We start from the raw sequence: 27223 nt of genomic DNA on the forward strand, positions 1-27223 counted from the left end.
ACACACACACACACACACACACACACACACACACACACACACACACACACGACAGGGGGGGTGAGGGGAAGGAGGAGGAAGGAAGGAGAAGAGAGAGTTCTTGGCTCTAACCTCACTGAGATAATCCAAACACCCAGAGACAGGATATGCCTTAGTGACAAATTTTGCTACACTCTGCATATTAATAAATCCTTTCCAAATCGTGTTGAGTCGAGACAAAAAGAGAGTTGTGTCTCCTTCTGGTGGGGATCGTGATTCTGAAAGGCTGTGAAAACCAAACAATAAAAACCACATTAATTTCCTCTTGTACAATAGACATTTCAAAGTATGGTGATTTCATACTTGGGAGCAAAAGAGAATCCTAAGACTGGTGGCTTCCACTTACCAAGCAACTATTTAAGTCAGAATGACTTAGACATTTGGTCAAGAAAATGAGTTGAATAAGAAACAAATTGGAATAGCCATTAAGTTAAAAATTTTGTATCCAAGACCTGAATGACACCTAAATATTAACTAGGCATCCAAGAAATGAAGCATTTTTAGGACAGTAAAGATTTATAAGGAGGCTGGATAGGTGGCTCAGTGGTTAAGAGCACTGACTGCACTTCCAGAGGTCCTGAGTTCAATTCCCAGCAACCACATGGTGGCTCACAACCATCTGTAATGGGATCTGATACCCACTTCTGGTATGTCTGAAGACAGCTATAATTGTACTCATATACATAAAATAAAGAAATATATCTTAAAAAAAAAATTATCAGGTTTCTGGTAAGTTTAATCACCAGCTTCCCTGGTTAGTCTAAAGGAAGGGTTTGAGGTTTGCTCAGACCCCGTCCTAAAAACATACCTTGTATTTGGTGATGGTGATACTGACAGGTATCTTGGATCAGGAGAGGAGGATGGCTTAGCCAGTATGGACTTGGGCACCACTGCAGAAGTCAGTGCAGGCCTTAGCACGTCCAGTTTGGTTTCTGATGTCTGGGAGTTGTCCAGATGGGCTGCCATGGGGGCTGTGACTGTGCATGACCCACTCAGGGCGGTTCTGGGGTCTCGACCAGACACTGTGACTGTAGTGACCACCCCACTCCCGCCAGAGGCAGAAGAGGGAGAAAGACCATCCAGAGAAGAGGGCTCAGGATGGCTGTCACCTGGAGCCTCAGGAAAACACTTTCTCTCCTGGTTCAGACTAGATACAATCTCCAGGTCTGGCTCAGAGGCATTTTCAGGCAGCGTCTCTGCAATCCCTCCATCAGCAGTGTTAAGAACTGCATCAGGTGGAGAGCCATCATGCCTGGGCTTCAAGTCTTCTTTCTTAGAAGAAGCTGAAAGCTTTTGCTTCTTAGGAGCTGGTTCATCCTCCGATGATGGAACCTGACCTGAAGAACGTGAAGGGAGGTGAACACGTCAAGAGCTCAGCTCAGTCGTGGTGAAGAGAATGTCAGTTGAAAGCACCACAACCGAGGCAAGGCTACACAACAGAAACCACTCTCTGAACTTGGCTGGAATACAGCTAGTTAGAAGAGCAATTTTAAACAAACCAAGTTTTGTCTTATTTCCATAGTTTCAGCCCCTAAATTATGCTCACCTGTGCAGATTTTGCAGTTTAAATCAAACAGATGGGCCCGGTGCTGACTTGTTGTATCCTTCAGCATGCTGCTGAAAACATCCAGGAGAGGTGCTGTGCTCTTCTCAGGGGCGGCTCGTACTGATTCTTGTTGTTCCTACAAATGAAATCCAAGTAGGTCTTGCCTTTGTTGTTTTCTTGAGACTGTCCCGCAATGAAGCAGAGGATGACCCTGAAACTCCTGGTCCTCCTTCTATCCAGAGCAGTGGTTCTCAACTTTCCTAATGCTGAGACCCTTTAATATAGTTCCCCATGTTGTGGTGACCTCCAAACATAAAATTATTTTGGTTGCTATTTCATAACTGTAATTTTGAAACTTAAAATTTGTAATATAAGTATCAGATATGCTGGATAATCTGATATTAGACTCCTATGAAAGAGCTGTTTGAGCCCCCCCACACACAAGGGGGTCTCAATCTACAGGTTGAAAACCACTGATCTAGAAAATGTCAACATGCTTGGTTCAAGTAGATTAATTTCCAAATTCAATCCATCTCCAAATTAATACCACAATGAAGAACCAATGGAGAGCCAGGCATGGTGGGGCTGTGCACAGGCCTTTAATCCCAGCATTCCAGAGGTAGAGACAGGGATATCTCTGAGTTAAAGACCACCCAGGTCTACAAAACAAGTTCCAAGATAGTCAGGGCCACCCAGAAAAACCCTGTCTTGGAAAGAAAAAAAAAAAAAAAAAAAAGGGAGAAAAATCTCACTAAGACAGGTGTGGTGCAGTTGTCTCTACCCCTAAAATCCCAGAGTGCAATTAAAACGTTGCACTTTAGGCCAGACTAAGCTGCGAATAGAGACTGTCTTAAATCCCAAAGGAACCCATATCAACCTAATGAATACAGGCACTTGGAAAGCGTTGCCACCATGCATACATATGGACTATGTAAGCATCAGTGACTTTCTCAGTGATTTAATGCCTTCAAAGTAGGTAAGAGATGTTGGTTTCTGTGCAAACACCAGATACCCCAAATGCTCACTTCTGAATCTGATACTGGTGGAGAATCTTCCATGTCAGGAATGGTTTCTGGTTTAGTAGTGTTCTTCTTGCTTTCGTTAAGCAACTTAGTCCTGGACTCTATCACCTGCAAGAAGGACAGAAATGAAGGCTTCAGCCTTGGTTCTAAGTAGAAGGAACATTCATCCATTCTATAAGTAGCTCATTGACTTCTAGAATATGGAAACCTCTAGGGCCTCAGGCAGCTATCCTCCTCAGCACTTACAGATTTTGTGGGCTTCTCTGTCCACATAGAAAGCTCTTTAGATACAAGTTCTTCAGGCTTCATTCTGACAAGTTTTGCCAAGGAGATTTCTTCTCGAAGAACACGATGGAAGAGTCCCTATTTTAAGAAAAGAAAAAAAAAAAGCACCTTTAATCTCCTCATTCATAAACTTTTAGTGATATATTTTACTCTGGGTCAATATGAAGAACAAAGCAGCACAATGGAAATCAGATGGGCCCTGAATACTCCAAGCACTGACTCACACACAGTGCAGGAGTGTGCCCTCAACCCACTGTGAGCGGGCTCTCTCAAATAGGCAGCAAAAATCCAGCTGAGAGTCAACCTCAAGGACATCTGCAGATACTCTGCTTTGTCAGGATCATAGTATACAACTTGGAATACAGGTTAAAAAGTTAGAAGCCAGAGAAATGGCATACATAATTATAGCACCTGGGAAACAGAAGCACAAGATTCTGCCTCAAAAAAAAAAAAAAAAAAGTATTTAAAAGGACAGACTGTATGGCAGGCCTTCCATCCTAACACTGGAGTCTGAGTCTAAACAGAACTACATAGTGAGACTTTGTCCCCTCCTTCCCCCAAAAAAAGTTAGAAATAAAGGCAGGAATACATCACTTCTAGGTGATACAGCCAAGGTATTTGATTCTGGTTCTAAAACATGGAGGTTAGGGTGTGTGTATGTGTATGTTCAGAGTCAAGAGAACACTATGAACAAGCCCCAGCAGCAGAAAGCAGGAGGCACCAGGCTGGCATAGTCAAGAACTACAAGGTTTGGCCCACGTTAAGTGGCTGAGGAAGAAAGGTTAAGAGAGAAAGTTATTTGAACTTGTAATTCCACAACTTGCGAGGCAGAAACAAGTGGATCTCCTAAGAATTTGAGGCCAGCATGATTCCTGGCCAGCCACGGTTATATTAAGACCTTGTCTCAAAAAATAAAAAAATAAGATAAAATAAAAATGTTACACCACACATCAGATATCCCTGAAAACTGGAATGAAAAATTTCAAGCTTAGGTCAGTGGGCATGTGATTTTTGCAGGGAAGTTTAAGCTAATCTAATAAAATGGGAGGAGAGGGGTTATAAAATCTCTTAACTCCAGTTCTTGCAGTGAAGATGGTGACCCACAATTGTAATGGGAAGGATGAATACATCTCTAAATGCTGTTTGGCATATCACTGTGAAGGTAACAAATGAAGGTGAGGGTCTATTCTGAGTCAAGAATTCCCAACATCTAGTCGGGGGCACACAGACCTGATTCTTAGGATCCTTAAGGTTGAACATGATGCTGCGATATTTGCTCTTATAGCGATTATCAGTAACCTGGAACAAGTTAAACATCTCCTTCTCAATGTGGAGGGCAATTTTTCCTACTTCATTTTCTGTCATTATTAAGTCATCGCTGTCATTGACTCTGAATAGAATGAAAAGAGGGATTACATAAACCAGGGGACATTTGCCTAGTGGGGAAATCCAGAATATGATCATCAATGCTACATCTGGGAGATATGACATACACAATGGCCCACCTTTTCCACAAAATCTCTTTCAAGGAGCGTCTTATATTTTGCCGAATTTGTGAATTGGGCTGTGATGGAGCTGGGCTCACAGGCCCCAGGCGTCCTGGGGTTGGCGAGGCTGCAGGAACATTGGCAGACATTGGCTTTCTGTTAACTCCCACCACAGTAGCAGAACCAGGCAACTTTTTGGAAGCGGCTGTCACAGGTGTTGGTCCTGCCTGCCTGGCAGAAGTCCCTGACAGGGTAGTTGAGGGCCATGGCCTCTTGGGAATGGTACCCTTGAAGCCCGAAGGCAGCTTCTTAATGGCTGGTTTGGATCCTGCCATATTAGGGTAAGGAGGAAGCTTCTTTGGAACAAGATTTCTGGGTGAAGTCTGTCTGCCCATCAAGGAGCCAGGAGGAACCGTTTTCTTCGGGACTGTAACTGTTGCCATTGTTCTGTCCTCCACTCTCCTGTCATCCTTCACGGCTGGAAAGCAGAACGCACACACTGAGAGATACAAGCAACACATACAAAACAGCACACTGACATTACACCACGTCCATCCTGGAAATAGCCAGTACAACCAAGGAATTAGATACATTTGCAGGCTTTTAAAATCTCGAAACTTAGAGAGGTAGTTCCACGGTATTTTATGATAGTAATTACTCCTTATTTTAAAAAGAAAAACCTTTCATGTATCATTACATTAAACATTTTACTTCAAACAAGCCAATTATCAAAAGCTCTAATAACTAGCTAAATTATAAAAATAAAGGACAACCCTGTAATCAAAATAGGGCAGATTTACAGGATCATTTTAATTAACTAGACAAGGTGTTTGTGTGTTAACTTTTAAAAACCTTTTTAAAAAGGGGAAAATCACACAATCTTTCCTCCATGAATGGCCAACCTCCAGTGTCCTAGACACCTTCCTGTCATCAAAGGGTACACATTACTTCATCACACACACACACACACACACACACACACACACACACACACACCCTCCAGCAGCAGCTCACTTGTCAACATGGTTGACAAGTTTGCTATAGGGAAAATGAGCCAACCTATTTTCACACAAAAAGTCAGATGCCAGAATGGAAGACTTCAACCTGCTGAGTTTATGCAAAAGGAAATCACCAGACACCTTTTCTTGATGGAAGGCTAGGCAACAATCAACACCAGATGCTAAATGATTGATGCCCATTTTATACAACCCCAATCCCCTCCCCATACACACACCTAATTCTCTCAGCAGGGTAATATGACAACCTGATGTTTTAAATGCTTGTCAAAGCAGGTCAATGATGGTGATACCTATAAACCCAGCATTTGGGAGGCAGAGGCAGGTAGATCTCAGAGTTTGAGACTAGCCTATTCTATAGAGTAAGTTCCATGACAGCCAGAGCTGCAAAGAAACCCTGTCTCAAAAAACCAAAAGATTGTCTAACACAAATGTTAAGTCAAAAAGTTTGGCTTGCACCAAAACTTCTACATGCCAGTGGGCAATAGGTTTAATTAAAATCCTGCATCAGGGCTGGAGAGATAGCTCAGTGGTTAAGATCACTGAATGATCTTCAGGAGGTCATGAATTCAGTTCCCAGCAACCACATGGTGGCTCACAACCATCTATAATGGAATCGGATACCTTCCTCTGGTATGTCTGAAGACAGGGACAATGTACACATACATTAAAAAAGTAAAAAATAAAATCTTTTAAAAATCCTGCATCAAGGCTCACAAAATTTCCCAAAAAGGTACCTGCTGACAAGCCTAAGTTCAGGTTGCAGGATCCACATAGGACGAGGGAATAGACATCCATCCCACCTCCTGCCAACACAACACATCCTCTTTCTCCCTCCATCTCCTCCTCCCTCTCCCCAAGTCCTGTGTCTGCTCAGTGGAGATCAGTACTACAGCTTGGGTCATGGAACTGAATGTTTCTCTAACATGTTGACCAGGAGCCCAAGTGGTCAGAGGGAAGGAAGGAAATGTCTGGGAACATGTGGCTCAGGACTACTGTCCTACCAAGAAACAAACACCTATGAAATGGTTCATCTAAATAAGTACTCCTTTAACACCATGTGCTGCCAAAAATCCCAACACTACAGTTTCAGCATGTGTATGACTGAAGCATGACTTTAAGATCATAGATGAGTACTTCCCACCTTCTGCTCCCACTAACCATTTCCAATATGCCAGGAAGGTCAGAGAGCTCAGGGAAGAGCAGAGATCCCATACACAAGGAAAGTCCACTTCAGCAAGCTACTCTACGTGTTTAGGGATATCACCAGGTCCTGCCAGACCTGACTACCAACCTGAGGGGTAGCCTGTACCAATGTCATATGGCTGATTACAAAGTGGTAATAAAAAAACCTAGATGTAAGACACATTGCATCTGAAGCCCTTCAAGTCCACCCCAAAGGACTGTGTGCTTGCTCAGAAGCATGTCAAACCTCAGCCTCAAAGCACTTTAGGGGATTTGCAGAGTAACAGTCACATCTACCTAAAACTGTAGATGAGGACAGGAAATACCTAGAGGCCGATTTGTACAAAATAGAAATTAGGAGTACACTTTGAACAATGAAATACTTTTTAACTGCCAAGAACCTATTTTTACAATATAGTGTGTATGACAAATAATGGAGAGAACACATTCTGAGCCAAGGAGTATAGGCCAAGGTTCCTATAGATCAAGGGCAATGTCCAAGAACTCTGCAGTGGAAGTCCACTACTCTCGGCTCCAGGTGCATTCAGAAATTTACCTGCATGTCTGGCTGCTGCGTTGTGTTGGGGTAAACAATCAGTACAGACTCCTTTGAGGAAGGTACAGAGAAGGAATGAACACTCAGATAATGGTATGGACCAACTGCTATGTGAGACAGTGACATTGAACAGGGATATAACAAATGTGTACTAGACTGCCAGCTGACTTCCACTCTACAAACCTATCAAGGCATTACCAAAACCTTGACAAAGCCCCTCCAGATAGCAGTATGACCTGAAACATCTCAGTGATGGTTTTTTTCTTGTTTCTAGTCACAAACGGGGACTTCAAAACCACAGGTTCCACCACAGATGCAATCTCTCTTGGCCTGACTGCATTTTGGCTATTCCTGACACTCCAAGTACACGTCTAATGGTTTGAGAGCAGACATATTTGAATGTCATATATTAATAGAACTCCCTAACCATCATTTTGTAGCCTTACAGCTCTGGTGACTTCTTTCCACTTAAGGCCAATGTTAGGACACTTTAGGCACACTCCCCAGTGCATAAAAGGCATGTTATGTAATTATAAACTGGCATGTCTCATAAACGATGGCTTTCCCTATTTACCTACTAGCATCTTGAAACACAAAGCCTTTTTCTATTTTTGAGGGTGTCAAACAGGGCAAGTTATGCTCTGCAACTGCTCAAGGGACTGGCACGTTTCTCTAGCCCCTACAGGTAGGAACAACAGTGGTGCTGACTTAGGGCAGGAATGCCAGCAACAGAGATTCACTTTATGTTTGAACAGAACACTGAATTTGCAAATCCTTATTTGATTCTCTACATTACTGGGCTTTCAAAACCCTGTGCCCAACTACAGAATTAACTTTTAACTAAATAAAAGTAGCTGTAACTGAGAACCCCATTTTACAAACAGCACTTTATACTGTGTGCTGCTTTCTCTGCCCTCTTGTGGGAGTAAGAAGGTATTGACGGACACCAAGTAGGAGAAGGAACACATCTCCAGTCCTGTGGACCACTAGTGGAAGCAAAGGTTGCCATGAGCAGTTCTTCATAATGCAAACTAAGCTGCTTCAAGTTTGATGGAGTAGGAAAGTAGAGTGCTCTGCATGGAAACACAACTCTATTCTTACATCACGGGTTTACTAGTAAGGATGCTATAGCTCTGCTGGTCACCAGGTGGCAGTAATAATCCACAAAGGCAGGCAAGAGAAAGGCATTAGGGGGACAAACCCTGATCATGTGCCCCAAGGCAGAACCCTTACAACTGCATGAAGTTGAAACCTAATGGGGGACAGGGTGCAAGCGCAGGGTTGGGGGTCCAAATCTATAACCCCACCCATCCCAGTCATGCTACCTGATGGCTGCTCTTACAGAGGGCAGGCTGCCCCCATGCAGGTCAGTTATTTCCCCTCCAGAAGTCTAAGGGTAACTGCTTTTTTTAAGACAGTGACCAAGCAGCACCTTAAAACAAGGCCAGGTGTTGAATTCTGCTCCTCAGCTCTGGGCCACATAACTTGGGATTTCCCATTACTTCACCATACCTCTTTCCAGTGAGGTGGCAGTGGAAATGTTTTTGCAGTTGCTTCCTAGACATGCTTCAAATAAATACTATCCCTTTATCCACACCTCACGCACAGGAGGCTGAGGCAGGACTGTAAAGGAAGGTGGCCAGGGCTATGATATTGAAACCATCAAAAGTAAGTTATCGCTAAGTGAGCAGTTACCAGTTTCGCTTTATATATAAATGAGACCTGGACAAAAGCAGCAGGCTACATCAGAGATGTTCCTCAAATGTCCACTGTGACTACGATGACCCTGTAGAGGTCCATATCCAACTGCTATGTTCTGGAGATGAAAATCATTTTTTTTCCTTACTGATGTCCAGTATTTGACTTCCATCTTAATGCAGAGACCAACTCTTAAGAATCTTGCAAGTTATCTTAACCAATCACATAGTATCTTGAAATCTTTAGCTCAATCATGTTGGATTGGTAATTTCTTATATTGTTAGTCACTGGAATGCAATGTGGTGAGGGCCACGTAGGTACTGTCAATCTGCCCAGCTATGTGGAAGCTGAGCTGCTGTTCAGATTTCCCCAATCATACCAGGTACAGATGACTTCAGTGAAGTTCATTTTAACCATTATTTCTTTGTACTAAATCATTTACTGAAACGAACATGACAGGAGCATATTACAATCCATGTGCCTTCCCAGACCCTTTAGACCTAATGGGGCCAAAGCTGGAGGTGCAGTGGATAACCAGAGGAAGAGAGTGCAACCAGTTACCTTAGGTTCTTGCCGAGCTCGTCCAGGTTTGTGGCAAATCAATGTTGCCCAAACCTTCTTTAAAGCAGCTAAGAATTTGATCTTCTATGTTTACTCTCTAACTTTTGGATACTAAGCATGTTAATTATGTACATGTTGGTGTGTATCAAAAGCATTTTACCACTTTATACTAATGATTGTGGGAGGCATCTTCAGGAGACCTTTTGCACTCTTGAGATCAGCAATGCCATCAAATGGATTTTCTTGGAGTGTTAACCCTTTGATCCACAGTTCCTTAAGTTTACAGGAAGGTCATTCAGAGGTGAAGGACACAAGGACAGCTATAGGACAGACTGGAGTATTCTTAGAGGTTCACTTCGAAGGTTCAAGTTAATGCTATGATCCAATTTTTTCAACGGTGAGCTTTTCAAAGATTTATAAAAAGCAAAATGATACCAAAAGAACATTACCAACAACCTAGTAAGCTTAGCTCTATGTATTATGATTCAACAGCTGCCAAGTTTAACCTCCTCAGTACCAAGTTTGTCCCCCAACCCAAATTGGGAGGGGTTTGGTTTAGATGTGCAAAGCTGTTCCCCTGTCCCCATTTTATTGCCACTAACTACTATGAAGACAAATAAACGGCTCATGCAGCTGATAAAACACAGGCCCACCCCTAGCTTTAGGTTTCTAGTACCCACCACAGGGCTCCTTCATGATCCCATGAAATGTACTTCTGAAGTCCACACCTCAAGATATCCTGGAAAACCCTGTGTTCTCCCTGTTCTACTACCCGACCTGGTCACCTGTGCAGGATGCAGTCACTCCCCAGGTTTGGGTTTGTAGGTGGTTGGGGTTTTGCATTAAATCCCTACAGCCAGATGAAATGTCGTCAAGATCCACTCAAACACCGGTGTTTTAAGTCACTTGATGAGCCATTTAGTGAGTCCAAAATACTAATTATTGTGATATAAGTATAAATAATAAATTTTGTTTCAAAACTCTAATAATCCAAGAATATTTTAGGCAAGTGTTCAGCTTACGTCCCTCCCCTGGCAATGAGAGGTGTCAGTGGAAATAAAACACAGAAGGATACAAAATCCGTTAACAGCAATATCAGGATCTTTGAAATTTAAAAAATGACAATTGTTTCTATAAATTAAGGAAACTGTACAGATATTCTAGAAAGAAAAAAAATCAGAGGAACAACTGTTCGTGAAATTGAATCACCTGCATGTTGAGGAGTGGCTTCCTGTGCAGGGCAGCATGCTGCCTGCCTGTATCCACTCAGAAGGCAGCAGCTCGGCTCAGCTCTGCCATGCAGTCTTCTCAGTGTACATGGTGAGCATCCATGCAGGAGACTGTAGAAGTGTTCCCAGCACTGGCTTCACTCTGAGCCTCCCTCCCTCCCTCCCCCCTCCCCCATGTGTGTTCTGCACACAGGCAGTTGAGAGATAGGAGGACCAGAGTCCTTGGGACACAGTTGCACAGGCTGTGTGGTGCCCTCCCACTGTGCAGAGGAAGGGGGATGAAAGAGGACTGGCCCCATTTGGACAACAAGAGGCAGAGAGGAGATAACTGCTCCTCACTGATGATGGCACTCTCAATGTTAGGATGATATCATTTATGGAATAAAGGGGGGGAAATCAGAAGAAACTGGTTTAGAAACATGTCCCTGATGTATTTTTGCATGTTGGTCAATTTTGAGATGCTGGTCTGTTGGGGAGAGTAATCAGTTGTTAACTTGTCCTACTCTCCTGTCCTGGAACCCATCAGCTCCACTAAGGATCAAGTCACTTGTGAAGGACAAGGTGGGAAAGGTCAAAGAACCCCTGAGCATAGGAACTGGCCCACCTTGTTGACCCCTGGGAACCTCCTCCATTCCCCCCACCCAATCCCTCCCCTTCCCCAGCACCTTGTGGAAAGGAGACAGAAGACAGTACTCAGATTTTAGGCCTGCTATGTTCCATCCTCCAGCACATAGGACCTTCTATGATGCCACACAGGGAATAATATACTTACCAGGGTCTGAAACTGAAACTAGAGATTTAACTGCTTCTAATGTGAGACCCTGAGTCAGAACTTCAAGAGCTGGTTCTCCATTCTGGGCACACAGATAAAGATGAACTGAGTTGTAATCAATCTTCAGCTTCCAGGACTAGGACTACACTTCAGGTTTTGATCATTTATTGTTAGGTCTACAGACACTATACTTGGCAGGGTTTTCCCCATTCTGAGAGGTGGTACTTGGCTCTAAGTCTATTCATTAGCTCACAATGCTGTTGTAGAGCTGCTATAACTGAAAGAACACGAGACCTGCCATCGTTTACCTGCAAACGTAAAACTCATGACTCAACTGCCTAAAGTGCACCAAGGCCTGCCACAATGCAGCAGAACATGCTAACTTACTACATTTCTTAGGTTTTTTACATTCCCTTTCCTCCCACTTGCCCTAGAGAAAGAGTCTCACTCTGCAACTGAAGCTGGCCTAGAACTCATGATGTTCCTGTCTCAACTTCTCTAATGTTAGTCTCAACCTACACGATGCACAACTGCATTCTCATTTTGTGAACGTACTTGCAAAAGATCCTCCCCTAGGTAACTTGCTGAAAGGCTAATAAATGTAGCAGGTTCATACTATTACAATTCAGGGCTCTTTAACCCTGTGATGCTTTTCTAAAAAAAGATAAAATGTACTAATAGGGGTGGGGTCTAGATGTCAGTAGCGCTTACCTAGTCGAATGCATGAAGTTCTGGGTTTGATCCCCAGCACCACATGCTTGTAATCCCAGCACACAGGAAACAAAGACAGGAAGATCAGAAGTTCAGTACCATGGCTAGAACTGCAGTTCAGCTGGTAGACTACTTGCCTAATGCTGAGTTCATGCCCCACAACATACATCAGGTGTGTGCCTGTAAATTCCAGTCCTTTTTACAGGTGGAGGCAGGAGGATCCCCAGCTTCACAGTAAATTTAAGGCCAGCCTGGGCTATAAGAGCCCCCTATCTGGAGCTGAGGGTGGACAGAGATGGAACAAAACACTATCAAGAGAACACAACTGAAAATTCACTTGAAACCACCGTGCAAAAAGTTAAGAAAGGTGTATATTGTATAGCAGTGAAACAAGAATAGCTTCAAACTCAGTGATCCCCTCAGGTTTCAAAAGTTTACTCAAGCTATGACATTGACCTGAAATCTGGGGGAGACTAGTAATCTAAATCCGGGGCTTCTACGAATCTAGAAGCTACCATCTACAATTCTCCCTTTGATGAGGACATTGCTGTAGATGTAAGGCTAGCATAGTTATCCACTATAGGGTCTGAGCAGCAACAAATGACCTTCAAAATTCAAACCCTGTTTATGTAGGTGTGTAGTATATGAAATAGACGCAAACTGTCTACCTGTCCTTTCGGAAATGTCCTAACTCATGAAGAATCACTTTTGCTTATAGAAAAGCAGTGGTGACTTCATGTGAGGACAATAACGTAGAAAAACTCCTGGTTATGAGGGGCTGTCCTGTGAGGAATTCATGTCTGTCCTGAGCCTGGAGTCTGATGCACTGATGTAGTCCCATCTTGTTGAGAGCAGTTCAAATACTTACCAAGGCCTAAAACTGAAATAAAGAAATTGCCTCCAACATGAGGCCTACACAGCTCTTTAGGAAACACCCAGAGATGCTCCACAGGCTAGGCAGGAACACCTGGGGTCCAGAGGCATCTTGGTATCTGTTTCTGGCTGGCAGTGAGCTGCTGGTTACCATCAGGCCCAGAGCACCCAGGACTCTGGTCCTAGACAGCCCCAGGCAGCCACCCAGATGATGGGAGGGGCCTGGGAAGCCAGCCTTTGGGTGATACGTACATTTACTCAATAGGGTGGGTGAGAGTGCAGTGGGCTTCTCTGGCTTCTCCGGCTTCACAGCGTTGTAGTTGTGGTCACTTGCCCAGGATGGTGTGCTGCTCTCACAAGTTGCCTCCTTCCCGGAAGTCTCACTCCTGGAAGCCAGTGCCACTTTCTTCACTGGGTTTTCCCTTTTGTCTGACGCTAGTCTCTTGTGCACAGAAGAGATTTTAATCCCTGCCTGGATAATTAGTGAAATCCCAATTATTGGGGTTTGAAGTGACACCTTTGCTTCAACAATCAATTAAAGACATATACACCTTTTATTTTAGAACATGAAGACCCTTTAAGCCAAGCTAAGCAGAATCCTGTGATCTTTTTATGGCTACAGCTACACATCAAATAACCCTTAGCATTCCTTTGTAACATCTGGGTAATGTGAAAGTTCCTGGCCCAGGTCTGTCTATAACGCAGCTGAGGCATGAACCAGCCAAGATAAAAGCACCAGTGCCTTTCAGCAAGGCGGGGAAACAAGCTGAAAACAAAGCGAAAGGGGCTGTGTATGGGCGCAAGGGCCTGTAATATGTAACAAACGGTTTGCATTCCCAGTGAGAAACTATAGTCGGATCACAGTGCTCCACATAGCACTTCACATGGCAGAGCAACCATCCATGGGAGTTTTAAGATCCAAAACGACAGTCTTGAAAAATAAAAACTATGTCACTTAGGTTTGGTGGCACAGAACTGTAATCCCAGCTGAGTGGGAGATTAAGGGAATAAAATTCAAAGTTCAAGAACTGCCTGTACTACAAAATTGGCTTTAAAACAAAAGAACCCCCCCCCCCCAAGGGATATGTAGAAATCCTAAGACTGTTTGCACGCTAGGTACTCCACCACTGAGTTATCAAGGCACAGAGCCTAGTCTAGAACCTAGGTCTTTATCTTTATCTAAATGCCAAGTGGACTTTGGACACATCTGTGTGGTATGCATCCTGAAGTCTTACTTCTTCAAAAAACCCACATGCTTGCTTGCTTACTCATGTTAACTAATCCCTCAGTGAATGGGGGGAAGACGGAAGGAAAATATGATCTATATTTTACTGACAACTGCTAAAGCAAACAGAAACCAGTCTATAAGAAGTCCTCTCAAACATTTCCTGTTTCAAGTAAGTATCCTGAAGATGACTATTGTCAGCTTACCTGAACACTGCATTTTGGAAGACTGAACTTTTCTGGCTTCGTCTTGACCTTTTCCTTGGGTTTTGTTTTTTGTTCTTTACCTGAACTTAGAAATCTCATGGTAGCTGCAGCGTGTTTGAGAATGCAATCATTACTGCAGTACACCGAGTCAGGCTGCGCTACACTGCAACACCCAGGGCCAATGCACTTAGCAGCACCAGGAGCCTCTGTGACCTGCAGAACGAGCGAGACAGGTGACTTCAGACATCATGTGTGCAAACACTAGTGGTCAGTGCTCATTGACAGCACTATTGGTGGTCACTGTTATTAAGGCACCAGCAGTAATTTTTGTTCCTGTGGTTTTTATGAGAGGGTCTAATTATGTAACTCTGGCTGGCCAGAAACTTGTTATGTAGACCAGGCTGGCCTTGAACTCAGGAGATTTGCCTGTTTCTGCCTCCTCAGTGCTGGGACTAAAGGTGTAAGGTGTACATAACTATGGCTGGCTCTAATGATAGTTTTATATGTACAAAAATTAGCTGTGGATGAGGGCATAATCATCAATATAATTCTAGCACATGGGAAGGAAAAGCAAAAGATTCCCAAGATTCAGGCTATCCCAGGCTACATAGTAAGACCTGTCTTTGTGAACTATACAAACCTATTTTCCTTTTGACTGCCCTGGCACACCAAACTCTGCACACACGGGAGCTTCAGTCTGTATGCCCTTTAAAACATGTAGGTCCCAAATGAATTAAGAGTGAGAAAGGGGCTGGAGACATGGCTCAGAGGATACTTTCACAGAAGACCAGTCTTGGTTGTTAGAACCGGTTGCCCCACAGCCCTCCACACCCTGTACCTTCAGACTCCTGTCCTCTGAGGGCATCTACATTGCTCTACACTGCTCCCCTAGGAACACATATGTTAAAAATAAACCACTATGAAAAAAAAGGGGGCAAAATATAGATTTAGTGAGTTACAAATTTTCATTAAGATTTTGGTTACAGGGCTGGAGAGATGGCTCAGTGGTTAAGAGCACTGACTGCACTTCCAGAGGTCCTGAGTTCAAATCCCAGCAACCACATGGTGGCTCACAACCATCTGTAATGAGATCTGATGCCCTCTTTTGGTGTGTCTGAAGTGTATTCATATATAATAAATAAATAAATAAATCTTAAAAAAAAAAAAGATTTTGGTTACATATTGTGTGTATGTGTGCACACACAGGCTTGCACAAGTATAGCTGGTGGTACAGCTGGAGTCAGGACAATGTTCAGGAGTCAATTCTCTCCTTTTACTATGTGGGATCTGAAGATTAAACTCGGGTAATCAGAATTGATGGCACATACCGTTACTCAATGAGCCATCTTGGAAGTCCAGGTGAAAATTCCTTTTTCTAACTGTTAAGGAATTAAAATTCCTTTATATGAATGCATGTTTTTGTCCTCACGTCTGTCTGTCTACACACAGAGGATATCAGACTGCTGACATTTGAGCTACAAATGGTGGTGAGAACCATGTGGGTGCTATGAATTGAACCTAGTTCCTTTTTTTTTTGTTTTTTTTTGTTTTTTTTTGTTTTTCAAGACAGGGTTTCTCTGTATAGCCCTGGCTGTCCTGGAATTCACTCTGTAGACCAGGCTGGCCTCGAACTCAGAAATCCTCCTGCCTCTGCCTCCCAAGTGCTGGGATTAAAGGCATGAGCCATCACTCCCCAGGAAGGTTTTTTGTTTTTTTGTTGTTGTTTTTTGTTTTTCAAGACAGGGTTTCTCTGTATAGCCCTGGCTGTCCTGGAGCTCACTTTGTAGACCATGCTGGCCTCAGAAATCCTCCTGCCTCTGCCTCTCAAGTGCTGGGATTAAAGGCGTGCGCCACCACTGCCCAGCAAACCTAGTTCCTCTTGATTAACATCTAGTACTCTTCATCTCTGAGCACCTCTCCAGCCTCCCAGAGGGAAATATATACATATTGAACTCATACTGCCTTTAGAGTGTGGACTCCACCACACCCGGTCTTCAGGTGAAAATTTTTAAAAGAGAAAATGTGCCATTCCCTAAGAGAGAAGAGATCCACTGTTGGTTTTGAAAAAAGGCAGCCTGGTTTTTTTGAGAGGTTGAGGGAGATTGCCAAGGATGCACACATTTCAGATAACTAGTGACCATTTAGTTTTAAGTGTATCAGAAAGACTGAACAGAACATATATCTGATAGTTTGAGAACTCCCAGAGAGGGTCATCTCTAGCTACCTTCTAATGAGACCACAGTCCTAGGCAGCTTGAAGCCTTGAAGATCACATGCCCCTAGGAGGTCCAGGTTCTATACTAGGCTCTGACCCATGGAGACTGGAGTGGGAATTTTAAGGTAAGTCCCTAACACAGCAGCAGAAACAAGATAGTAGCAATAGTACATATGGAGTTTCGGCTTACAACTTCTAATATTATGTTGATAGAAAAGATAAATACACATTAGCATGTCCCTTACACTGACTCAACAAAAATGTCAATTTTCAGGATAAATATTTAAGATAGTTGCTTTTCTTCTACCAAATCTAAGTTTACACAGAATAAAATTCAGGCCATGTCTAACATACTGGGAATAATAAAAGCACCAAACTGAAAACTTCCTCCAGTAAACAGTGCTAGCGCCCACTGTGTAATGTCATTGTCATTTTTCACCTTGCAGCATAGCAAGAACTAAGGCAGTAACAGTCTAGACAGTAGTTTCCGCAGACTCTCACCTGCTGGAGGACACACTACTGAGGTTAGGGGTCTGAAGTAAAGATGCACTTGGTGGCACCCTCCTGAGAAATGCAACACACCTGTTGACAACAGGAGAAAGCTCTCCCGAGCAGTAAAGACTGCTAGTCTTAGCTCATGGGAAATGTGACAGTTATGACCCCATGAGATAGATAACATAACTCAAGTAGGAAGAATGAAGAAAACATGAGTATCAGGCATGTAACAACTCAGGTCAAAGCAGAACACAGTGTACCTTTCTCAATAACTCTGTCAGCACCCAAAACATGTAACACCAAAAACACGTGAAAAGGTAAATTTTTTTCTTCAAACTCAGTCAATAGCACTGTGGAGAAATTGATTTCCCCTTAAAGGACCATTCGAGCACAGTGTTGCTGGCACTAAGGAGGCTATGACAGAGCAGTCACAACTGACTCCAACTAGAGTGACATAGACATCTGTGCAAACTGCCATTAAGCTGATACACGCAAGATGTAACATAACAGCAGCAGGACATTCTCTTGCAGGGCTCAGGCCCGTACAGATATAGTAACTGCCCTACAAAAGCCCAACTGCCCTAAAGAGAAGGTCCCTTCCTAGTCTTGCTGTCTTCAGCAGCAGTAAGCCCCACATGTGTGCTTGCCATGGCAGACAGATACTCACAGGCTGGAATATCTTGAGTTTTTTCTTGCCGCTGGGGTTTGCCGTCTTCTCAATCCTACCCTTTATGCCCTGGTCTTCTCCGGACTTCTGCTCTACTGTCCCTATGCTTGTGCAGTCTGTGCCGTCAGCACTCACAGGTCTGCACCCAGCGTCCTGCTCATCAGCAGCGCTGCCGCTCGTCTCATCCTGTACTTGCAAAATGGTGCAATTTGGGCAGATGTAGTCTTCCCCATTCCTTTCCAGGAGCCGCCCTCGGGCCTCGGAAATACCCACACAGTCACCATGGAACCACTCCTCACACCGATCACAGCAGATCATAAACCTAAAATGGGAAGATTATGTGGTCACTGTCCAACAGATCACCAAGTCAAACTTGTAACATTCTACTGTGAACAGCAGACAAATAAAGTGAAGTGAGATGAGAACTAAAAACCCCCAAGTGGCCTTTGTTAGCAGCACTCCAAATCTGCTTCATCTTTTTTCTTTTTTTAATAAGGATTTATTTATTTATGTATATGAGCACACTGTAGCTGTCTTCAGACACACCAGAAGAGGGCATAGAATCCCATTACTAATGGTTTTGAGCTATCATGTGGTTTCTGGGAGCTGAACTCAGGACCTCTGGAAGAACAGTACCTGCTCTTAACCGCTGAGCAATCTCTCCAGCCCCTTTTTTTTTTCTATTTACTTACTTTTAGAGACAGGGTTTCTCATGTCTTAAACTCCCTACATAGCCCAAGATGATCATGAATTTCTAATTCTCCTGCCTCTACTGAAAGCTGAGATTACAGGCATATATCACCTCGCCATTTTATGAGGTCCTGGGGATCCCAGGGCTTCATGCATGCTAAACAAGCATTCTACCCACTGAGCCATATCCTCAGTCCTTCATCTTTTAGCTAGAACACTTTAAGAGTGAACTAGAGGCTTCGGAGTATCTCCAGACAGCAAGAGTAGCAGCAACTTCATCTCCTAACAACCCCACAGAGATGCCCCGTCACTACCTGGCAGTCAACTTAAAGGACCACACTGGGCATAGTCATGTCCTCTAACACTCCCAAAGGATCTGTGGGACAACAGATGGTTCTAGCCTATCTACAGTGTCCACCATTTGCACATAGCTTCAGAGGCTGAGGCAGTGAGCTTTTCATCCCCTGCTGGACACACTAAGTGTATGTATAGAACCGACCACATGTGGCTGCCATGGTGGAGGGCAGCTCTAGGCAGTCCACATGCATGCACTCCTTTTCTCTTTTCAGACTCATCTTTTCTTAACATGCCAACTGCTTGTTTGGCATCAAAGCAAATGGCAATCCTCTTGCTGTCTCCATCCCTTGGTTCTCTACCAGCTCCCTCCCTCCACCTACCTGTTGTTGTGAGGCTGGCGGCAGATGCAGTACAGGGCATTGGGGTCGTAAACCTCACACTCAGGCTTTGGTTTGCCCACATCTCTGGGGCTTTCCTCTTTACTTCCCTGAGTCGCTTTCCCTTCCGACTGATTTTCTCTGTCATCTTTCTCTGACTGGGACACTGGTCCCTGACTAGCCTCAGGCTCCTGCTTACAGAGTGGTATGTCTTCCTCAGCACTGCCTATTTGGCCACTCCCAGTTTCGGCAGGATCTTCCTCTCTGCGCTTCTTCCGAAGGCGATTCTGAATGCCTCTCAGGGACCTCTCCACAGGCTCTTGTTCTCGCTTTTTTCGAAGGCGGTTCTGAAGTTCCTTCAACGTAAGCCCATCACTGTCACTGTCAGAAGTGTCTTCTTCCTCCTCACCTCCTTTCACCTTTTCAGAAGAGGCAGGAAGTTCTTTCCCTAAGGACCCAGGTGCAGAGCCACTTCTGATCTCAGAACTGCTTTCAACGCTCCCCTCAGAAGCTGTCTCCACATCAGTGACTGTGGAGGACGTGGGCTCACTGGAATCCTCCAGGGACACAGGGACATTCTTTCTCCCTCGGCGCCGAACCGTGGTAAGAAACTCTTCTACCCTCTCAGTGCGCTTTGGCTGCCGTCCACTGCGGCGCAGGGAAAGGCTATGCTGTTGTGGTTGCTGTTCACTGGGGTCCACCTCGGTGTCTCCTGCACCCTCACGTTTGGCAATCGTGGTTCTTCGAAAGCCCCAGGTTTTCCTGAACTCTTTACTGGTGGGTTTGATAACCTTGGGTGCTTCCTCATTGCTCAGGTGCCCTTTATCATCCATACCTAATGACAAAAGGCAATCACATTGTGACTGACAACCCACCACACCACCACACCATGTAGTCTTGGACTGCACACCAGGAGCACTGAATGAGTGCCCATACTAAAAGTGGTAAGCTGGGGTTTCTGACAGAAGCAGAGCTGCACATGAACTAGATGCTTCTGATCACTGTGTTCCATGCTGTATCTCTGAGATGAGTGAGTTAACTATGAAGCTACCCAGTGAATGCTCTACAGAAAATCACTCAGCTAAGAATAAATTTATGCAAAATGGGTAGGAAACTGACATGAGGGTAGACCAGCAGCATAAAAACACATGCAGACAGTGTGGCCAACAGACAAGCAAGTAAGTGGGGCTAGGCCACACCAGTCTTAAGGCCTTGTGTAGATTCCATCTGTCCATGGCCACCAGGGAGCAAAGGCACATGATGTGTGCCACCTCTGGGCCTGCCCCACAGGAAGTCTGGCTAAGTGTGTTGGGATTCTAGTGCTGCCATTTTTATTTTTGTCTAAAGCCTGGACTAGGAGAGACTGTGTTGAACACTGGTGCCAACAGTGGACACCAAGTAAAAAGAACAACTGCTAGACCCCTGAAAACAGCTGACTCCACTGTACTGATCTAAACAACAGCTTCAAGGCATATCACTGTCCAACTGTGCCCATGTCTCTGTCTCCCTAGGGTCTTGCTACGACTATGTGGGGCAAAGGTCAGCTTTAGAATTGTAGTGATCCTCAGGCCTTAGCATCCCAAACACTAAGATTTATAACCACACACCCAGGTCTTTCACTTTCTTATTTAAAAATGAAATCTTCATTCTTGTTCAAAATGATAAAACTGGAAAGGAATATACCTTGAGAATTCTTTTCCTAGCTGTCCAGGCTTTAATTGCATTTAAATGCTAGTGATGGATGATTTTTACTGCATGTTCCATCTTATGGGAAGGACTGGCATAAAAACAAAAACCTTAAAAACACAAAACACAGAAAATTTAAAATTTTTAGTACCCAATACTGTTTTCCTTCCTAACAGTTCAGTGAATAACTGTCACTCAGCTACAAAGCCTGCCTAGCACTTATCTCTACCTATCACCCAGTAATCTTGGTCTTCACGTCATGTGAAGCTGCTGAGTCAACAATCACTTCTTTGGTCACCTCCTCTAAAATGGTAAAAGCCAGAATCCAACCACGTCAGGGACCAACAGTAGTTCTTGAGTCACAGTGCAACCAACTCCTCAGACTGCTTGGAGACACACAATGGCATACAGATGGCTTTATGAGGCTGAGGTGTGCTCCAGTTTCTTTAATTGTTTTAGAGACAGGGTCCCACCATGTAATCGACTGGCCTAGAACTCGCTATGTAGACCAGGCTGGCCTGAACTCAGATCTGCCTGCCTCTGCCTCCCACTGCTAGGATTAAAGATGTCACTACCATTCCCACCTGGTATGTTCCTTTTAACACACACGGCTGGGACTGGAAAGATGTTCATCAATTAAGAGCACTGACTGCTCTCTAGAAGCCAGGCTTGCTTAGTTCCCAGAACCCACAAAAGGGCTGCCAATAGCTATCACTCCCGTCTCAGTCTCCCTGTGATCTGTGGGCATTGCATACACATGGTTTCGTCATGCATTGCAGGTAAAATGTCCACACACATAAGTTAAAATATTTTTTAAAAAAATTAAATACAAACAGCTGAGGAAATACTACTACAAACAGCTTCTTCATTTTAGTTAGAAAATTTGCTGTTTAAGCAAAACCAAGTTTTGCACCACGACAATGTTTTTAAATTAAGCTCCCATTTTACCACTGAGCCACACTCTAGACACAGGCTGCAGCAAGACAGCTGCAGCCTAATATCAGGCAACACTGAATCTCTACTCAGAGTGCAGTCTGGGGGCCACCCTAACCCAGCCTTCCTAGCAAGTATTCCACACCCAGAACTCAAGAAGCAACACCATGTTTCCTCTACAAAATTGTTTTTTCATTAGACAGAAACTACTACACACTTCAAGGTTCATACATTGATAAAATAGCCAAAGTGAAAAAGAAAAACAATGAGTTAAAATGTTAACAATGGCCATTCATTTAAAAAAGCTTATTGTCTTGTGTGTTCCTTGACTATTTGTATCTATTGTATTGCTAGTCCCTCAACCTAGAACTGACCTTAATACTTACATGTAATTAAAATGGTATAAAAGCAGAGGAGGAAGAGGGTGGGATGGGGTGGTTCTAGGAAAGGGAAATGGGGAAAGGGGATGACATCTGAAATGTAAATAAAATATCCAATAAAAAAAGGAAAAAAAAGAAAAAAATTTAAAAAGTTATGCTAAAGTTCTGATACCTTAGATTATTAAAAATAAATGTTATATTATACTCACTTCTTCATGCAAATGCCACTTACCTGTCCCAAAACTGAAAGCTTGGAAACCTTTGGCTGAAAAATCCTACATAAAATAATAAACCTGGGGCCAGGTCCAGCAGATGGCCAAGCCTCACCACACTGTTGTCAGTCACAGTTCATCAATGAGAAGATTCTGGAGCTTTGAACAACCAAAGGGACAGTGGAGACTGCCTCTTGACCAAGCTCCTACAGGAAAGGAAAAACATATTACAGATCTTAAGCAACTGTGACTAAACCATACACCAACGAGAAAAAGCAAATTCTACTCAATCTACTCTCAGAGTGACCTAGAAAAGTGTCTGGGAGTAGAGAGGCAGTGGTTCAAGCACACTCTGAAGAAGGGGCCAGGCAAGAGGCAAAAGTGAGGGAGAGGAGAGGGCTCAGGCATCAGTTGCTTCTGTAGTCAATAAGAACCTATCATAAAGCAGACCCAGAACAAAGAAATCCAACAATGAATGGAGAAACGCAAAAGTGGAAAGGTTGAATAACAAAATTATGTATGTAATTTTTAAAAGATCCTAGTAGTATAGAAGTATCATAAGTTAAAATAAATTTACATTCACTGAACATCAATATGATGTGGTTATTTATATATATTTGAGAGCCAGGCAGGGTGGCACATTATTTGTAATCCCAGCGTTCAGAGGTTGAAGCAAGCAAAAGCTGAGTATGAGGCCAGTCTGGGCTATACAAGGAGACTCTGTCTCAATCTAATATATATAAATTTCACCCCATCTTCCTGGAAAGATCCTAACTAATGACACTGTTCTCAGGCTCTATTTAAAAAAAGCAAACGCCTTCTGTGCCCCCCACAAGAAACAACAACAACAACAACAAAAAAAAAACAAACAAATCCAACAAGCCTCTCCTTTCCTCTTTAGTATAATCACAATCTAACGCTCTCTCCAGATGTCTTTGTTTCTAGCCAGGGCTTTTAAACCACAAGGGCCAGAGCCAGCAATTCTGAGCAGAACCCACCTCTTACTTCCTCTCTCTGCCTTGCTCCAACTGCCTTCCAGCTAACTGTGGTCTCCCTAGTAACCCAAGACAAAGGGTGAACATTCCATGTATCCTTAAAGTGACAAAGACCTTTTTAGGCCTTATGTCTATTCCTTATGTCACCTCCATAATGAGGTCATTCTAGTTGCTATCACATGGAAAGCTAGCCACTAAAAGCCAACTTCAAGAGTTCAGAAACTATTGGCTGGGCCAGGCCACAGGAACTGGGTTGAATCTATATAAAGCACTTTAGAAACTAAATAGACAACAAACCAACAAGTTAGAAACTACTTGTAAAAGTAAACAGGACACAAACACCTACCTATTTAAAAAAAATACAATAACCTTAGGAATGAAAATCATTTAAAAAGAGTCACCTTATAGGGACTGGAGGGATGTCTCAGCAATTAAGAGCACATGTTGCTCTTGTCTGGTTTTGGTTCTCAGCACCCATATACCATCCATAATTCCAGTTCCAGGATATCCCCAGGAAACAGAATACCCTTATCTGATCCCTGAGGGCAACAGGCACATATGTGGTACAGCAACATACCTGCAGACAGAACACTCATATACATAAAATAACCTAAAAAAAAAAAACAAAACCCTTTTTTAAAAAAGATCTGATTTATAGGTGGGAATGTAGCTCACTGGTGGTGTTTATCTAGCGTGGACTGAATCCCCAACATTAAAGTGAAAATACATGTTAATCTGAAAAATAAACATGTCTCTAAGGAGTTAGACTAGTCTTGAATATTAAGTAAAAATGCAGTTATTTCTTCTAAGTAGAATGAAACAGAAGACATCTGTAACAGATTTCCTGTATATGCAAAATTTTTCATAACTGCAAATGCAAAAACTAATTAAGAATTCAGTGTCTATCAAGACAAAAGTACAAAGTAAAATATACTCAAAAGGTCTAAGTAAAATATAGTGTTCGGGCCTGGTACCATGGCAACAGGCATGGGAATCTCAGTACTGAGGGAGGATAAAAGAAAGGCCAATTCAAGGCCATCCTGGGTTATACATGGAGACCATTTTAAATAAGGACCGGGCTGTTGCACAGTAGCATGCACTAGGTTCTGGGTACCAAGTACAGCACTACTAAAGAATAAGTTAAAAAGAAATTATGGTACATTTCTAACCCAAATTAGTATGTCATTATACCGCACAGTTCATACAAAAGTAGTCATAAAATTAAAATCATGTCATATTAATTAACAGTTTCTCCCCAAAGAAAGAAAAAGTGGCCATTTCAGAGTATACTGAGGTTACAATTAACTTTCTGCATTTCTAAGTTTCTTTCTTTCTTTCTTTCTTTCTTTCTTTCTTTCTTTCTTTCTTTCTTTCTTTCTTTCTTTCTTTCTTTCTTTCTTTCTTTCTTTCTTTCTTTCTTTCTTTCTTTCTTTCTTTCTTTCTTGATCTCTGTCAGTCTCTGGACAGGGTCTGATTTTGGTCTAAGCTTCCCTGAGCTTACTGCCTTTAGCTCCTCCTGAATGTTAGAATTAAAGGTGTGAGTCACTGCACTAGGCAGTATAAAAGGTAGTTTTCCCCTCCTCTCAATTAAAATCCATTAATTCCTATTAACCAGAAGTCCAGATTATACAATGAAATCTCAGCATTATATAAGGTCTTGAAGGATGATGGCTCAGTGGGTAGGAGCACTTGCTTTGTAAGCATGAGGAACCAAGTTCGAATCCCTAGCACCCACATATAAAGCTTGGCTGCATGTACTACACGGGTAACCTCAACATTAGAAAATGCTCAAAAATGCAGGCCCTGGGCAATGGATGGCCATGAACAGTTTACTTACAATATCAAGCTTATCAATATATTTTTTACAATATCAGTTCAGAGATCCTGTCTCAAGGAAGTAATGTGGAAAGCAATAAAAGAGGAAGACACAGAATGTCAAGCACACAGGCATGCACATTCACATGTACACACCATACACATATAACACTCACAGCTTAAAGCCAAGTGTACATACTTATTATCTAAACACTCAAGCAGCAGAAACAGGAGTATAGCAAATCCAATCAAGGCTATCCTAGTGAGGTTCTTGTCTCCAAAAAAAAAAAAAAAGTACTATTTTTCAAAGACATGCTTAAGCGTGACATCAGAAACAGTGTATATGGCTAACCAGCATTCTTCGGCTGTAGCTTTCAAAGCTTTTGGTCCAGGCAAAATACACTCTGAAGACTGCTATTTCCGAAGTCATTTTCTACAAGTCCACTATATTTAACATTACTTTTTGTAATTTCAAAAACCACACAAGTATTAAAAAATTTTTTAATTTTTGCAAATCTCTGGCTTAACAGAAGACAGCAGGATTTCCAAACATGCTTCTGCCTTGTATGGTTTTTAGTGACCTGTATGAAGAAAGTCCCTGTCTTACAGAGGCATTTACATAACTGTGGCTGCTGTTTGAAACCATGTCAAATCAACAGCAGCCTTCTAAGCCCAACCGAGCTCTCACTTCCCTGCACTAACCCACTGGCCAGACTGACACTATGTCAATCTTTTACCCATTTGCATTTTCTGACCACATGCACATGAGTCCCTTAGAAAGAAAGCATCAAGCTCACAGAACTTCAGGCAGAGTTAGACAAAAAGGCATTTGTAACAGCTTGGATCTGTTTGATTACTGGAAAGCTATGAAACTCACAATGATAGATACAAGTTCCCAAAGTTCTAATTTTCTGTTGAAAGTGAAAATTTTATGTTTAGCAAAAAATCCTCACATCATTTATATTGGAGAGTGTGTGTGCCATACACTGAGCCTGAAAGGCAAGAGCCTGCTCATTCAAGGAGCCACTCCACAAGATGTACAAGTGCCAACTCATAGGAAAATGACGCTGGTGTGCATCTGAGGGCTACGCCTAATAGAAGCGGTATGTATATCTTATTCAAGGATATGAAATTTCTTTAAACTACACTTATTTTTTCTGTGTGTGCATCCTTGTCTCTGCTATGAGTAGGTGTGTAGGTCAGAGAACAATGGGCAGTTGTTGTTCAACTGCTTTCACCACATAGGTTTGAGGTATCAAACTTAGCAAACATCCCTACACACGACACACAGAGCCATCTTCCTTGGTTTCAAAGACATTCTAAAGGGAAACGTGTATTTTACAAACCCAGCCCACAGTGGAAGCGCAGGGTCCCTTATATATGAGTGCAAAAGTCGGCTGCCAGGAAAACCTGTCACACTTGTCTATTATTTCAGAGAGTTCTAGCCTCTCAGCTCCAAGGGGGGTTTCCAGGCATCCCAACAGAAGCCCACTGAGTGTACTTGAACTTTGCCTCCAGCATTTCTACTTAGGATAGCACTGGGAGGCGCAGGACAGTCAGTGGCAGCATCTATGGTGCACTATCTTTCACCCAAGTGCTCCAGAACAACCTCCAAATTCCTTCCCATTTCCCAACTCAGCTAAAAGCATTATTACCAATGCAGAGGAGAAACTGGGCAAAACCTACTTTCCCCAAATGTTAAAAATATCACTCTTAAAAAAATAGCACTGAGTGGTGCCAGGCAATGGTGGCGCACACCTTTAATCCCAGCACTTGGGAGGCAGAGGCAGGCGGATTTCTGAGTTCAAGGCCAGCCTGGTCTACAGAGTGAGTTCCAGGACAGCCAGGACTACACAGAGAAACCCTGTCTCGAAAAACAAAAACAAAAAAAATAGTAGTGGCACAAGACCTACCTTTTAACCAGTCTACTCTGAAGATTCAACTATCACCATTCTAACTGCTATCCACCTAAAGATAGGTGGATACAACAGATACAAAACTAACGTCTTAGTTAGTTCTTAATGTGAGCTACTCTGAACTGTGACAGATGG

At 43.1% G+C, this 27223-nt stretch overlaps 1 protein-coding gene across 6 annotated transcripts in view; it reads right to left on the reverse strand.

Moving 5' to 3' along the window:
• The window catches only part of Dido1 (death inducer-obliterator 1), a 53258-nt gene that overhangs the window by 12897 nt on the left and 13138 nt on the right, over window positions 1–27223 (reverse strand). For 2 of the 6 annotated variants that reach the window (XM_028774123.1, XM_028774124.1), the window contains exons 2-14: window positions 22383–22568; window positions 20835–20947; window positions 19155–19986; window positions 17788–18109; window positions 14412–14624; window positions 13233–13452; window positions 4398–4857; window positions 4123–4282; window positions 2854–2970; window positions 2611–2715; window positions 1586–1721; window positions 848–1376; window positions 112–265 (exon numbers count right to left, since the gene is read on the reverse strand). In XM_028774123.1, the coding sequence (XP_028629956.1) occupies window positions 112–265; window positions 848–1376; window positions 1586–1721; window positions 2611–2715; window positions 2854–2970; window positions 4123–4282; window positions 4398–4857; window positions 13233–13452; window positions 14412–14624; window positions 17788–18109; window positions 19155–19984 (3246 nt within the window). In that variant the 5' untranslated portion in view covers window positions 19985–19986; window positions 20835–20947; window positions 22383–22568. Of the gene's footprint in view, window positions 1–111; window positions 266–847; window positions 1377–1585; window positions 1722–2610; window positions 2716–2853; window positions 2971–4122; window positions 4283–4397; window positions 4858–13232; window positions 13453–14411; window positions 14625–17787; window positions 18110–19154; window positions 19987–20834; window positions 20948–22382; window positions 22569–23758; window positions 23881–27223 lie in introns of those variants that run through there. The other 4 variants (XM_028774128.1, XM_028774127.1, XM_028774122.1 and 1 more) reach the window with 3 other exon arrangements.

This window comes from Grammomys surdaster, unplaced genomic scaffold, assembly GCF_004785775.1.
Source record: "Grammomys surdaster isolate TR1022 unplaced genomic scaffold, NIH_TR_1.0 238, whole genome shotgun sequence".
In the NCBI taxonomy this organism is placed as follows: Eukaryota; Metazoa; Chordata; class Mammalia; order Rodentia; family Muridae; genus Grammomys; species Grammomys surdaster.